Here is a 16,460-nt window from a genome sequence, read left to right as displayed (position 1 = left end):
GCTGAGTTTGTGACCTACACCACAGCTCATGGCAATGCTGGATCCTTAATCCGCTGAGTGAGGCCAGGGATTAAACCCACATCCTCATGGATACTAGTTGGGTTCGTAACCCACTGAGCCACAACTCCCGGTATGGTCTTTGAGTATGAGGCCTCACTCTACTTTCTGTCTCTTGCACTCCAGGAAAACTAGTAGTTCCCTTTTCTGCTTCCACATTTTTCTGTTTCTTTTCCTTTGTTCATGTTGTTCTCTCTGTCTAGAACTGCATTTTTACCTCTCATTTTTAAATCTATTTTAAAAAATGAAGAATTGGTTTTGGTTATTCTATCCATTGAGAATTTTTCTTCAGTCAGAAGTCTGTTACTCCCAAAGTTCTTTATCTACACTGTTCTAAGGACATTTATTCCTTTTTTATACTACAGGTATATGTACATACATATTATTTTCTCCATTAAAACATAAGCTTGTTGATAATAGAGTCCATGCTTAATTAGTGTATTTTCTGAATTGCCTTGCAAAGTGCTTGATACATTCACTCATTGGCTCAGAATATATTTATTAAACTGTACTAGGCTTATGAGACACTAATAAATAATAATAGATACTATTTTAAGTGCTTACTGTATTTCCCAGTACTCATCTACTTTATATTAATTAGTTCTAATATCTGATAGAAAGGCATTTTTCATTGCATAGCCAAAGAATCTGAGGTTTTGAGTAGTTTATGCATTAGTTAAACAAATATATATATACATATATGTGTGTGTGTGTATTTTTTTTTTTTTACTTTGTCTTTTTAGGGCCGCACCCACAGCATATGGAGTTTCCTAGGCTAGGGGTCAAATTGGAGCTGTAGCTGCAAGCCACAACACCAGACCTGAGCTGCATCTGTGACCTACACCACACTCACGGCAATGCTGGCTCCTTAACCAACTGAGTGAGGCCAGGGATCGAACCTGTGTCCTCATGGATGCTAGTCAGTTTTGTTTCCACTGAGCCACAATGAGAACTCCCAGTAAACAAATAATTTATTGAGTATCTGCTACACACAAAACAAGTAACTTAAACAACACTGTAGTTTTTAAGTGAAATGTATTTTCTAAATCCAGGACTTTTGAGCTCCATAGCCTGTATTTACCCATTATACCATGTTATCAGATCCTGCCTTCTAAAATCTCAGAAGTTGGTAAAGGAGATAGAGATAAGCAATATTAATTATTATTAATAATTAATAATAATAGTTAATCAAAGGGCTAGGAAAGTGTGGCAGTGGAAGTGACCAGCATTCTTAGGAGGAATTTAAGGAAATTTTATTTATTTATTTATTTATTTTCTCAAGCAAACAAAGTCTTTATTCAAGAAAAGCAAATAGCTGTCAGGACAACTGGGAGAGGGGAGAAGATCCCCCAGGAAACCTTATTTAGTTTGTGCTGTTAGAGTAGGATCTTGAAGAATTGATAAAATGTTGCTTTTCATTGAAGTTTTGAAAAGAATATGCAAAGGCAAGGAGGTAGAGAAGGGTATATGCCCTTCTTCATGAGATGCAGAAGGGCAGGAAATTAGATATGGCTGAAGTGAAGAAAACATTGCGTGTTGGAAGAGAAGTGGCTTTTTATGCTCAATTATTTATTAAATACTTGTCATTTGAGAAACTGGGCTTTATGTTGTTTTTGTACTGGGCTTTATAGTCTAAACTTTTGAAATGAGAAAGACAGCCACTGCCTTAAGGAGTGTACAAGATAGTAAGGAGTTAACCACATACACAGATAATCACATTAGATGCTAAAGTGTACCATATGCCATATGGCCTCTTGCACAGGGAGAATGCTCTTCTGGGTAGAGGATTAGGAATAGAAGCATGAAAGAGGAAAGTGACATTTGTACTAAGACATGAGAGGTCAGTAAGAAATGGTTAAGTTTCTGAATTTAACAATCTTCAGCTCTCATTGTTTTTAACATATCCATATGTTTAACTGATGTGTCTACTTCTGAGTATTTTCATTTTTTCAATGATGATGAACACAAATTAGGTCAGTTGCTAGTGTTATAATTTTTAAAGTGATTTAATTTCTGCATTTGCTACTTTTGATTGCTTACTCTCAATTTTATTTTATTCTTTTTTTTTTATTTTTTCAGAATTTTAAAGTTCAAGTCCTCAGCTTCCTCTGGAACCACACTCAAAATGAGGTACTATCACAAGGTTGTCAGTGAAACAGAACCAACCTGGGGAAAGAACTGTGAAATAAGACTCTTAGGATAAAACTATAACTCCCTATAAATGATGACTTCTTGACTTGAAATAATTGTGACTATTCATAAATTTGGGTTTTAAAAATTATTCTTGATCTCTGCCATTTAATACTTTTTCACCATAAAATGCTCTTATGACTTTGCAAAGCTGACCAATGTGAAGAGGGACTGTTACCATTGTCTAGTATTTTTAATAGTCCTTCCTCTTTCCTGCTTTTCTCCTGCCCCACCAATAAGCACATCAAACTAACACAAAGTCCACTTCATTTTTTGGATGTCATTTCACCCCAAGGAGTATAGAGAAGAGAATGTCAGTGATGTTCTTACTGGCTCACGAGTGGAAAAGCTTAGATCCCAAAAGCACAGTTCTCCCTATTAGTAGCTGGAGAATCAGAGTTCAGTTCCAGGGCTCTCAGACTCTAAACCCTCATACTTCTTCTGTTAACCATACTACCTCATGGGGACCTAAGCAATTATGGGTGATTTTATGTTCAATGTCCAAACTAGGATAAAAACTTTGTGCTGCTGATGCCTCTGCTTATCGGCCCTCCCCCCCATTTTAAATTGAGATTTACTAAGCAAGGCTTGAATACCATTTCCAAAGCATTGACTGTAGGACTTTGGCATTGGTAAGGGAAGACTTTTCTTGCTTTCTCCAAAGTCGGTATTTGTTGTTTTATTGTTTGTTTGTTTTACTTTTACTCTATCTAGGACCCAGTCGTAGCAAATGCTGCATATAAATCTCTGTCACACTTTAGTGCTGGAGAGCACACCATTCTTCATCTGCCTGAAAAGGTAGGCCTTTCTGCTTTCTTGCTTCATTGATGGGTTCTATAACTTTATTTGTATCTCCCCCTGCCCCCCATGGGGAAGTGCTTACCTATAGTTCTAGATAAGTTGTCTGTAAAAGTTAATAATTGGTATTCATTACTTGTTGAATCTGTAAAATATTGTGGAGGTCTTAGACTTCACAGATAATGAATTTAAATCTCTTTAAAGCAGCTGGAAGCAAATGACATCTGTATAAAGTGACTGGGTGTATGACTGTGTGCCTCTTCACATGGAAGGGTCTGTGTCGCTATAGGAACTACTTTGCCCAGTTAGGGCACCATCTTGGACTTCAAATCCAAGCATGGCCTGCATAGAGTAAGGTCTTTACCACCTGTGCAGCCAAAGATCTTTTCTGTGATACAGAATTGAGATGCCATGTGAAAAAAACCCCTGCCATTTATTAATTTAGTTTGAAATGATATATAGGCTAGTCCCAAAAATTGGATGAAGAAAGTATCACTCTTTTAAGGCTTTTAACACATGTGTGACACTCCCTTAGTTTTTAGACTAAACTGAAAATGGGCAACCTTTTCTAGTATCTACCTAATATAACCATTGAAATGATCAGGTTATGTTAAGGAGTTAAGTGTATGATTTCACATTTCATGCTACTGCTAATTCAAAGGCATCCGAGTGTTTATTGAATGCCTTCAGAGTGGGAGGCAAACATTGTGATAGAAGAAGTTGTATGTACCATTACCCAGGGTAGGTCCTTGAGGTCAAACAGCAAGGAGTTTTATTGTGAATTTCTTGGGATCCTCAGGCCATAAAATGGGTTGAGTGTTTCTTCTGGATTGAGTTTTTACAGAGATTAGGTGCCAGTAGGAACCAGGCAAACTTCTGTTTATTGAATTGAATTGCAGGAACTGAAAAAAGGCTCTTGTAAAACCAAATCCTAAGCAAGGCAGGATTTCCCATGTTGCTGAGAACTCAGAGACAGATTGGCCTGCTTGCCGTGCAGTTATCACAAACAGGAAGCCTTAAGAAAAGGTATTCTGTGACTCGTAAAATTAAAAAAGATGGGATTTCAGACTACACTAATGGTGACTAGCCATACCCATAGCTTCTTAGAAAAAGACAGGGCAAGAAAGGAAAAGAAAAAGGAAAAAAAAAAGCTTCATGTAAATTTGTGGTATGAACTTCTACCGATAGATTAGCCACAGTATCTGGAAAGATACTTTTTATTATTACTATCTTAAGTAAGTGATTGCTAATTTAGATTACAACATAAGAATTACCTTTATTTTTAGCTATTATTATTGAAATATTCTATCTGGAATAATAGCTTTTATTAAAAACTCCCAAATACTCTTGACTGGCTAATCTCTACCTCTTTAAATATTGATAGGTTTATATTTTTTCCTACTTGAGGGTTATGTTCAATTTCTGATTATTTTTGTTAGAGTTAATACTCAGTTAAGTGCTGTATTCAATCAAATAGTAGATACTTTCTTAATATATCTCTTTCATATCCTCTGATCCATGAATAACCGTAAATAGTTCTTTATACCATCCAACATAAAGGGTAAGTGATACACACAGAGTTGGGATTTCTATATATGCTTGGGTTTTCACCAGTGGAGCGTGACGAGCTATAAAGGAAATCTCTAAGACTTATCCTATTTTAGCCAGGCTTTTCAACCTTTTTCTCTGCCTACCTGCTTCTGGGATGTGACTCCCTCCCATGAGTAAAAGTGATTCACTATAGTGGATATTCTTAACCAGGATTAAGATGAGAGGACATAATGGTTTGAAAATGTCTACCTCACTCCAGCCCCTAGCTTCTGATACAGAGGACCTGCTTCCACATGGAGGATCACTATTTCCAAGACCAAGAAGGATGCATTCTCCTTCTTTTTATTCATTATTGATTTCCAGTTTGGCTGTATGAATACCTAAAGCACTAAAAGTCCAGAAAATGGTCAGTTTGTTCATATTCAAACACATCTCCAAAGGCTTAAAGATGTAACCCAATCAGCTCCCACCACTGTTTTGTAGATGATGGCAGTGATGTGAAACTGCAGATCATTTTCTATTTTCAGCTGTTTCAGAAGGCCCTGCCAGGTAGCGACTTTTTTAGTGTAAAAATCTAAGATTCTTCCTTGTTAACAGAGACAAACAAGTGCTGTTTGGCTTGTTCGTAAAATTGAAGGCTATCTGTATATCCTTCCGGTGAAAGTAGGTCCACATTCACTTTTTCTGTTTATGGAAACTTGTTAAAATAATCTTTTTAACAGAGCATACTGTGAATTTGAAGTAGAATTTTTTTTTTTTAAAAAAGGGGTAAAGCATAACATCAACATGCTAACTTTTGTGGATTATAATTCAGCTACTTTTCTAACTACTACCTTCCTTTAAATTTACTAAAGATTTCTTGTTCATTACTGCATCAATTTAAACTGTGAAACTTGTTGAAAGAAAGCTAATAGACTGGTAAAACAAAAGGCATTAACGGTGTGGCAGATGTTAGAGGGAAGATTTACGTTTAAATGAAATAGAGAATCTAAGATGGAAAATGTCAGTGGAGAGTAGAGATGAATGAGGGAGCATGTGAGTTAGGGATTTGAATATCAAATTCATTAACTCATCTTTCTTGTCAGTGGTTTCTTATTAGCAAGTTCTGTGTGATTGTGGATGAGAGACACTTAACACTTGCATTGGCTTAGTAATTATTTATTGGATGTATACTAAGTGCTAGGTTGTCTTATGAGCTAGGAATGTTGAATGAATCCATGTGTTTTGTTGGTTGGTAAAAATATTATTGTTAATCACTTGAAATATGTAAATTTGGTCAAAAAATTTTAGGGGGTTCCTTCTTTGAGGACCTGTTGATTTTGATGTTAGAAAATAGAAATGAATAATTTTTCCCTTTTAGTTTTTATTTATTTGTCTTTTTAGCTATCTATCCTCCTCTGCCTTCTTTAGAGCCCCCCAACACCTCAAAATGAAACAAAACAAAAAAAATTTTTTTTAAACTATAGGGAATTATTTTTCTTGTAAAACAACCAGTAATGGGTAAACATTTAGGTTGACTCTTCTCTCTGACTTGGGTTCATTAGAAAATATTTGGCTGTTGAAACTTTTTATTAACGAGATCTTTAGATAGATTGTGTTGATTTCTTGAGTTAATTTTAGAAGTGAGTAATATAAAAGAACTCATTATGCACCTTGGGTTGCTATTAATATGGTGTAACCTGTTCATCTTTCATTTAAGTGAATGTCACTGCATTCATCAGAAGTTGTTTCTCTTTTTAAATGAATTTATGCAAATACTTGATGTGTTCCAAGTAAAATCCTGTTTATGCATAAACTCCTGAATTTTCATAGTTCCATACACAAAAAGGGGTTGAAAGGTTATCAGCTCAGAACCTGTAGTGAGGCATTTTGTAGGATAAGCTTTCCAATATTCAATTTAAAGCAGATTTTAAAAGTAATTTATCATTTTATCTTTGGTTTTCCCCTTAAATTTCTTCAACCACGCTTAGCTATAATTGGGAGGGTGTAGTTAGTGTGTGTGTGTGTGTGTGTGTGTGTGTGTTCTAAATATACAGCTTTTTTCCCCTTGGATATTTTAGTGACTAATTAACAACATTTTGTAATTTTAACAAGAATTCTTTCATATGACATCCTTTGATTTTTCTTAGTTGTACTCACGTTAATCTTATTCACTTGTTGCATATGAACCAAGGGCAAAGACTGGGGCTAGCATAGGGAAGCTGGAACAAGTACTTCTTTTCTTAAAAATTTTTATATGATAGTTGATTTACAGTGTTCTGTCAATTTCTGCTGTACAGCAAAGTAATCTAGTTATACATATATATGTGAATACATACATATATATGAATGAATATATACATTATTTTTCACATATATGTGAATATACATACATTTGTGTACATTTATATATGTGAATATATATATGAATATATACATTGTTTTTTTTTTCACATATATATGAATATGAATGAATAATATACTTTCTTTTTTTCACATTATCTTCCATCACATTCCATCACAAGTTATTAGGTATAGTGCAGTTGCAGGGCCATGTGGTAATTCTATGTTTAAATTTTAAGCAACTGTAAAACTGTTTTCCAAAGGGACTGCACCATTTTACGTTCCCACCAGCAGTGTATAAAGGTTCTGACTTCTCCACATCTTTGTCATCCCTCTGGGTTTTCATATTAGCTTAAGTGTTTACCATTGCCTTCCACCTCCTCAAGTCTCCTATCACTTGTGAATATGATGTATAGCAGAGCTTCCTGGTGTTCTAATGCACTGTGGTATGGTAACTGGTGTTATTGCCATAGTCTTCAGCTGTAAGCATTGTTGTCTGTTTCCTGCTGTATACTGTTCAAATATTATTTTCAGGAGTTCCCGTCGTGGCGCAGTGGTTAACGAATCCGACCAGGAACCATGAGGTTGCGGGTTCGATCCCTGCCCTTGCTCAGTGGGTTAACGATCCGGTGTTGCCATGGGCTGTGGTGCAGGTTGCAGACGTGGCTCGGATCCACCATTGCTGTGGCTCTGGTGTAGGCTGGTGGCTACAGCTCCGATTAGACCCCCCAGCCTGGGAACCTCTACATGCCAAGGGAGTGGCTCAAGAAATGGCAAAAAGACAAAAACAAAAAACAAAAAACAAATATTATTTTCAATTTGTACTGTGATGTGTAAAAAGTCAGGAAGCATTGTAAAGGGACCCAGAACCAACTTCTTTGGGGGAACTTTTTAGGCAACCAGGAGTAGTTAATATCTCTAAGACACCTCTTGATGGTAGTAAATGTGGCAATTTTAAGCCTATACCCAGACTAGAGACACTCAGAAAACCCCACTTGTCAGAACCAGTTTTGCAAACATACGAGGGTTTCTCTGGTGTGTGCTGATAACAACGAATGCTGATATGCCCTCTGCGGAGCATACATCATTGTTATCTCTGTAATTATGGCTGGCTCAGTCCTCTGAGAATTAAGTCCTTAAGACTGAATCAGAATTAAATCTCGCCTTGGAAAGTGCTCAGTGGTCAGGTGGCTTTCACTCCTTCACTAGTGAAAAGAGCACTAGTTATGGTTGAAAGCCTTCATTGGAGTTCAGGTTATTATACTTAAGAGAAGCATTTTCTCTCTGTTTTCTTTTATCCCCCTGCAAGAATCCTGACTCAGTGCAGTTCCTAAATGGAACAGTGCTTTGGGGACCTATGAAGAAGACAGTCTGCAGGAATTGTTAATTATTTCTAAAAATAACTCCGGGAGACAGGCTAATGGTAATGACTGGGTTCTGGCACTTTATGGTTATAGCAACCACTTTTATATATTTTGATTTCCTCCCCTAATGCTTAATTATCTCCATGTGGGCATTATGATGGTGTGTCATTGAAAGTATTAAAAATTTAATTAATTGCCTGACAGTTATATCTTGCGGAAACTACAATAGTGGTAATCTTTTTACATTTTTAATTTTGGGTTCAAACAAACCTAACTAATCACAGAGCAACCACAAAATCTTCAAATTGCAAATTAGACACAATAAAGTATAGCTACCAATTACAGATTTTAGTGTTTTTATATTCTGTAGCAACAAACTGCCAAGTCTAAAAGAAAAGTCAACTAAAGCATTCAGTGTCTTCTGATCTATACTGTATGTTCTACTAGAAGATTTAAAGCTTTGTCATAAAGACATGGCTGAAATCACAAGTTTTTTAAAAAATATATTCAGACAAGGGAAATATTTAATTAAAAACCATTGAAATTCAATATATTGAATGATGGATAGTATAAAATTTTGTTGGTTTTCTGTAATAATCACTGCTTAGGCTGACTTATGTGATTTTCTTACTACATTATCATTGGTTCTTTACATGGATCTGGGATTATATCTAATAAGATTATTAGAGCTCACCATGTAGTTAATCTGAAAATGAATAGATTTTTTAAAACTTAATTTTAGTGGTCTTTTGACATTATAGAGCAACTCATCTAACTCAGTTTTTAAAAGGACAAGGAAGAGATTTTATGTAATATTTTAGTATCACTTTCTCTGTCATTTCAGATAAGACCAGAAATCGAAATTCCTGATGACCTTGATGAAGATGAAGATGAGGAGGGTGATGAGAAGGACATGGATCTTTCCATTCCTGGCTCTTGCTATCTCAAACTGTTGTCACTCACTGATCCTTTGGTTTTACCAGGTGACTCCTATTTGGTGTCAAGGAAGCTAGCATTTTTCAGCAATTTCCCCTAATTAATTGTGCTCTTTTGTGTTGAGTACATATTATAGCTTACTTTAATCTTAAGTATTTGTTTTCTGTATCCTTTAGGGACTACTGTGGTGTTCAAAACACACTGAAAAATATTAAACAGAAATAAAATTAAAACTGGATAACTAAACAGCCATTCTCACTGAAAAATTTAAATTCATTTCAGAAGTTAAATTTATTCTACAAGACAGATTTACAGTGGGACTTTAAGTCACTGATTCTAGTGTTCTTTTATTTAGCTTATATAAAAGAACATTAGAAACTTCAGAAACTTCCTGGGTAGTTTCATCAATATAAATTTATTCCTTCTTTAGAATTACTCTAAAGAAATTATGGTACCAATATTTGAGGGCCATACATTAATTCTTTTAAAAAATAGATTAAATCGTATGGTATTGTCCTTTGATATAAAGCTTACAGGACCTTGACATTAAAAAATTATTCTAATTACATCTAATTATTCTAATTAGAATTATTCTAATTCATTATTAGCCGACATTTTCCCAGATGTGTATTTCTTACCTTGTTCTGTCCCAATTTGATATTGAATGTTTATGGATGTAAAATTTAATTTCTGAAAATTAAGTTCAATAATCACCGGTAATCTTATCCTTATCTTCTCAATCATAATCTTATTAGCCTGTAATGTTGGAAATTTTTATCCTTGGTTTCATCCTACATAGATGTTCCTGAGGAATTCAGCCAAATATGTATTAGTATTTGTTACTAAACAAAGCTCCTGGCCCAAATCCCTGTCTCCTTTCATTACAGAAAACCGAAGGGTACAACTTAGACTAGGTCACCTTATATTTTCTCTTAATGTCCAGAACAATCCTTTAAGACTTGTTCTCTATTCCTTTTTTCTATTTGTCCCCACTTCCTCCCTCCAGGCTCCTTAGAGTCTAGGACCTCCCCTACAGTTAATAGTGAATCCTTTGATTATGAAGAGTTCCTCCTGTATCCCCAAATAACCTTAGAGTTGAAAGTCTTCTTGTCACTTGAAACTAGCACAACATTGTAAATTAAATATACTTCAATAAAAGAAAAGTCTTCTTGGGCTTTTTAAAATGACATTCTCTTTTACATGTATCCTCATCCCTGTCTTATATTAGAAATGGGAGAACGGGAAGGTATTTGTTGCCTAGGTACTGTTGTTCTGCCTGCTCAATATGTGCAGTGCCATGGTGGCCATTAAATGGCTCTTCTACGTTGTTTGTACTTGATAGTTATTAGTGTCTTTCTTTGAGAAAGGAGGAGAGGATTTGAGATCAATAACTCTTATCTATTTGTTAAAATTCAATCATTAAAGTCAGATGGGTGATACAGAAGCTGTATGAGTCTGGCAAACCATGTCACTGAAACTGACAGCATTTATGACTTGAACCCAGCCAGAACACATGTGCCAGGACTCGAATCAGTCAAAACCCAGATTGGAAATTGAACCCACATGCCAGGACTCGAACCCAGTCTAAACTCAGATTGGGATGTGAACCCACAGTTTTTATTTATTTATTTATTATTTTTTAAATTAAATTAAATTAAATTTTGTCTTTTTAGGGTCATACCTGCAGCATATGGAGGTTCCCAGGCTAGGGGTCCAATTGGAGCTGTAGCCACCGGCCTGTGCCAGAGCCACAGCAACACAGGATCCGAGCAGTGTCTGCGACCTACACCACAGCTCACAGCAACGCCGGATCCTTAACCCACTGAGCAAGCCCGGGGATTGAACCTGCAACCTCATGGTTCCTAGTTGGATTCGCTAACCACTGAGCCATGATGGGAACTCCCCCACAGTTTTTAAATTAGAATCATTCACCTGGAGTCTTGACTTACTGAGGTTCAGGTTATTTGTGTCTTAGCACAAAAGGAATTCAGCAAGAGACAAAGTGCTAGGCAAGAAATAGATTTATTAAGATAGGATGCTTGTGAGAGATGCAAGTGGGAAGGCAAGGAGGCTCTGCCCCGAGAATTAGGTGGGCTACAGTTTTTTAATCCAAGGGGAATGAGGGTGGGAAAAGACTGCCTCTTCCTCTTTCTTTGAGTAGTAGCTCTTTGGTATCCAGTAAGAGAGTGTTTGACCCTATAAGGTCAAACTAGGACTTTCATGGTGCTTATTCACATCAGCAGAAGGGTGGTCCTTAAACTCCTGCCATTGATCTAAACCTGAATATAGACCTCACTCCATCCCCACCCAATGACCTGAGGCATATCTCATGCCTCCACTAGTCGAGCAAGCCTGCCTCATTCTGATGGCTTTCTTGAGCAATTATTAACTTACAGTTATCTCCCAAAGTTCCCTAGTTTGCCCTCTATATGATCCCTTATTGGGATGGCTGCAACTACCTGTGCAACTCTCCTCCTCCATCCCTATCATCACCATGAGGAAAGTTCTTTTTTCTGTACCTGCCTTTCCTGATATTACTGGAAAACTCAAAAAAGAACCAGGGAAAAGTGCCAGCCTTAAGAATGTATATCCTAAAAGGGACAAGGTGGATGATATTGTGAACTAAGCTTGGCACTTGCCATCACCCTATACATGGAATAAAAAGTAAGACACTGCAACTGCTGACCTGCAGCACCCCCTGAGCAGAGCTCAGGGTGGAGACCAGGAGTGAGGCACTCTGTGCTCTGGGAAAACTAGAACAGATCTTCAGATAGTCAGATATTTTTAGGAAAATATCTTATGAGCCCAATCCTTGTGTCTCCTCATATCTAGAAAAACACTAAAATCCTTCAATCATGACAGATGTCTGTGACTAGTAGCAGCCTTCACAAGACTAGCAGCAAACTTTTGTAAAATGTGTGCATGTGTGCATGGCTGTATGGACCTCACCCTTCACCTTTGTGACTTATATCTTGGTATTTCCCCTTCCTCTTTGGGGCAGTATTTCAAAGCTATCTGAAATACTGCCTCCTGGGCTGTAGTTAAGTGGACAAAACAAAAGATGTCAAGGTCATCTGTGAGAACAGCCACTTCCAAGGGTAGGCCAGTGAGCCCTGAGGGAACTCAGGATTGAAACAAAGAAGACTGGTCCACATCTCAGGTGCATATCAAAGGAGCGATTCCAGTAAGCCCAGACCCTTACATCTTCCCATAGAAGCTGGTTTTCTGTAAATCTGGTTATCTGAAAACCTTTTGTTCCTACTATCTTTCCTTTGTTGCAAAGGAAACTGCCCCCTTGGAGCAGTTTCTCAAGGCTACCTAATTTCACCCCAAATAAAACTTAACTCTCAACTTTTGGGTTGCACATTTTTTCCAAGTTGACGTTACATGTTACCTAGATACAGCAGCAGAAAACTGAATTGCACTGAATGTCGGTGAATCCTGGACATTTTCTCCTCTTATTTCCTTTCAAGTAAATACAAAGCAGCTGCAAGGTAAATCCAGTCAGTAATTTGCATTATTTTAAATAGGAATGTTATACTGGTATTGACTTAAAAGATTTTTTTTAAATTTTAAAATAATTTTAGACTTATTAAGAAGTTACAAAAATAGTTTAGGGAGTTTTACCCAGCTATTCCCACTGATAACATCTCACATAACCTTAGTTCATTATTAAAACCAGAAAATTCACGTTAGTACAATACTATTAACTAAACCATAGACATTGGGATTTCACCAGTTTTTTTCATTTTTGTTTTTTTATACAGTATATAAGCTTTGGAGGTCAGTTTTGTTTTTTTTTTTCTTTTTTTCCACTCAACATAATGTCAAAGATTCATCCAGATTCCTATATCAGGAGCTTGTTCTTTTTCATTGCTGAATAGTATTCCATTATAAGATGTATCACAATTTGTTTATCCACTCACTTGTTGAAGGACAGTTGGTCTGTTTTAAAAATTTATATCTAATACTCTGTATCCTACAAATTTTCAGCTCTTTTCAAATCCTCACCTAGTCATCTAGAAGGAAGAGACCAGGGCAAGGTTCAATGACAATGGGAAAAAAAATCCTAGTTGATAGCTTGGTGGTTGTGCTCTTCATATCAGTTGCAGTCATCGTATTTTACTTTCATTTAAACTATTCTAAGGGCTGGAATTATTTGAAAATCCTTAGTTCTCTGAAGAGACAATTTTTCAGTCCTGGGTTAGTGTATATGCAGATGTGTATTTATCTCTTGACATATATCAACTTTTATCAGAATAATTTGCCTTCTGAGAAAGCATGAAATTCTGTCCTCACAAACAAATGATTCTTAGGTATATTCTGAGAAGTCTGTATTCCTCCTCAGCTTGAAGCTAGTCATAGATGCATGTACATACAGAAATTAAAATATATGACCTGCAATCGGATATTGCTCACATTTTTCATTTAGATAATATATTGATCAGGGTTTTAACAGAGAATTCAGAGGGAATGATTCAGAGTTTAATAAAGGGACTGCTTAAAGGTGTGTGGTCAAGGTTAAAGGAAATTCATAGGCAGTGGTGAGTCATCTCAGAATGGTTAACTTCTTCAGCTTGAAGAGGTAAGGGGAGGTAGCAGTTAGGAGAATAAGAAGGAGCATCTGTGTCATAAATAGACTGCCGAAGTAGAGCCAGGGCCTTCAAAAGAGGGATGCAGGCAACCTGGAGCAGTCCTGCAAGAGGGTATCTGGGGAGTACACGCCCTGACCTTGGTTTTTAACCCTCTGATCTCCTGCTGATGTCTTCCATTGGATGACTGCAACGAAAATCCAGAGGACAAGGAAGTCTGGTGAGGCAGTTGTGAAAGGTTATTCTTCTAGGGCACTTGGCAGGGTGGAAAGGATGGATCTGGAGGGGTAAATGGAAAACGTCCTACATAGGTGTTCTCTAGACTTTGAATGGGGAAGCTTGATTGTGCCTAGAAAGGTTCTGTATAAGAATGATGGACACATAATAGAAGTTTCAGTGAGTACTTACTGCCTCTAATTTAATCACAGTCATTTAAAGGAGACTTTTAGATCTATTCCAAATGAAATTCCAGTTTTGGTAGGTGAACTTTCGCTTTTTTTCCTATAGTAAGAGGCACATGTAATGGTTTCTTTTTTGTTTGTTTTCCACAGGATTCATTTAGCTTTAGTTTTTTGTTGTTTTCGTTTCTGCATTGGGCAACCTCTAGTGGTCCCTAGGCAAATAGCACTTGAATATAAACCTAATGTGTTGTCAGGTGTTTTGTTTGGATATTCTATTGTCTTCTGACCCCACATTATTGTATTATCTTAACAACAAATAAGGATGACATGCATAAAGGTCATGGGTTTAACTAGAAGGAACACAAGCAAAGAAATAATGAGTTAATTTTTTAAAAATAAGTGTACCAGTATTATCAGATGGAATCATAAAAGGCCTCTCTAAAAATACCTAAATGACAAGGAGCCAGTTACATGGAGAAAAGGAATTAGTGTGTTCTAGGTGGAAGGAATAGCAAGTCCAGTGCCCTTGATTTCGATAGAAACTTCATGTTATTGAGACGTGTAAAAAGGCCATATGGGTGCATGCCTTTAACACAGCCAGAAAGGAAGGAGGGTGACAGAGATGAGGTCAGAGGGAGAGTCAGGGACTGGATCATAGAAAGCCTTGATCATTGTCAGAATTTCTGATGTTATTCTATGTACAATTAAAAAAAAAAAACACTGGGAGATATTAGGGGAGGAAATGACAATTCTGGCTTCTGGGTAGAAGGTGGTTTGTAGGAATGGTCACAAGGAGAAGAAACCAAGAAACTAGTTTTTAAATTCGTCCAGGTGAGAAAGTGAGAAGATAATGACTGGGCAAGGAAAGTGAAAATGGAGAGAAATATTTGGATATGAGATCTGTTTTTAAAGGTAGATCTAAAAGAACTCGCTAATAAATTACATATAAGAAGTGTGTGAAAGAGGAATTAAGAATGACTGTTTTTTGGACTTCCCGTGGTGGCTGAGCAGAAACGAATCTGACTAGTATCCATGAGGATGCAGGTTCGACCCCTGGACTTGCTCAGTGGGTTAAGGATCCAGCGTTGTGGTGGGCTGTGGTGTAGGTCGCAGATGAGGCTCTATCTGGCATTGCTGTACCTGTGGTCTAGGCTGGTGGCTACAGCTCCGATTTGACCCCTAGCCTGGGAACCTCCATATGCCATGGGTGCAGCCCTTAAAAAAAAGAATGACTGTTTTTAAAGCTTGAGTAAATGGGTGCCTCATTCTGATTGGGGAAGATTAAGAAAGGGATGGGAATCAAGAGTTCTTTTTTTACTTTGTGAAATTTGGCCTGAAATATAGCAAAGTTGGTGTGTGTATGTTAAGAGTTAGGGAGTTCCCTTAGTGGCTCAGTGAAATGAACCCAACTAGTATCCATGACGATGCAGGTTCAATCCCTGGCCCCACTCAGTGGGTTAAAGATCTGGCATTGATGTAGGCTGTGGTGTAGGTTGCAGAAGCTGCTCAGATTCCACGTTGCTGTGGCTATAGCGTAGGCTGGCAGCTGCAGCTCCAATTCGACCACTTGCCTGGGAATTTCCACTTGATGCATGTGGAGCCCTAAAAAGCAAAAACAAAATAAAAATTTTTATTTTTTATCCTTTTATCTTTTTCAGCTTTGGAGGAATTTTTTACATCACTTGTGAAACAAGAAATGGTGAATATGCCCCGTGGGATATATCACTCTGCATTGAAAGGAGGCGCCCGCATAGACCAAGGAAAGACTGTAGCAGGAATCCCCAATTTTATGTTGAAAATGTATGAAACAAACAAGCAACCTGGTTTGAAACCTGGCCTTGCAGGTAAGCATAATACATAGTTTCAAGGTACAGGTTTTTAATGTAATGATTTAAGTTTCTCTTCCAAGGAGGATGTAATAGGGCATGGAAAGGCTTCGCTGCAGCTGCTAACATCTAGATACAGCTGGATACATTATAATAATAAATCACATTTTAAAGCCATCAGAGAACTGTAGAAGCAAAGACACAGATACAATGAAACAAAACGTACATAGATTGGAATTACAGAATGGGGAGAACATTTTAGATTGTTCCCTGTGGACCTTTCCCCACCCCCAGCCCCCAGCCCATGGGGGAATATTCACTGATTCTGTTTGTGGACTGGGATTGAGTATTGGCCCAGGAAAAGGCTTGTTGGAGAACAGAGAAACCAGTGAAGCTTTTAGTGGGTTCGTGGGACTAGAGTAA

At 37.2% G+C, this 16,460-nt stretch overlaps 1 protein-coding gene across 17 annotated transcripts in view; it reads left to right on the top strand.

Annotated features, from left to right (window-relative positions):
* The window catches only part of FOCAD (focadhesin), a 317,387-nt gene that overhangs the window by 194,723 nt on the left and 106,204 nt on the right, over window positions 1–16,460 (top strand). For all 17 annotated transcript variants that reach the window (XR_014820926.1, XR_014820919.1, XR_014820920.1 and 14 more), the window contains 4 exons: window positions 2,137–2,187; window positions 2,962–3,045; window positions 9,127–9,265; window positions 15,870–16,055. Coding sequence is in view for 12 of the 17 variants with exons in the window: in XM_021063120.2 (XP_020918779.1) it covers window positions 2,137–2,187; window positions 2,962–3,045; window positions 9,127–9,265; window positions 15,870–16,055 (460 nt within the window). In the remaining 5 variants the exon portion in view is untranslated. The remainder of the gene's footprint in view (window positions 1–2,136; window positions 2,188–2,961; window positions 3,046–9,126; window positions 9,266–15,869; window positions 16,056–16,460) is intronic.

Source organism: Sus scrofa, chromosome 1 (genome assembly GCF_054392235.1).
Source record: "Sus scrofa isolate SSC_HxYL_T2T_F1_AM1 chromosome 1, Sscrofa_HxYL_maternal_Yorkshire_Landrace_v2.0, whole genome shotgun sequence".
Taxonomy (NCBI): domain Eukaryota; kingdom Metazoa; phylum Chordata; class Mammalia; order Artiodactyla; family Suidae; genus Sus; species Sus scrofa.
The sequence above is the reverse complement of the archived record's forward strand: the minus strand, read 5'-3'. Positions and strand labels throughout refer to the sequence as shown.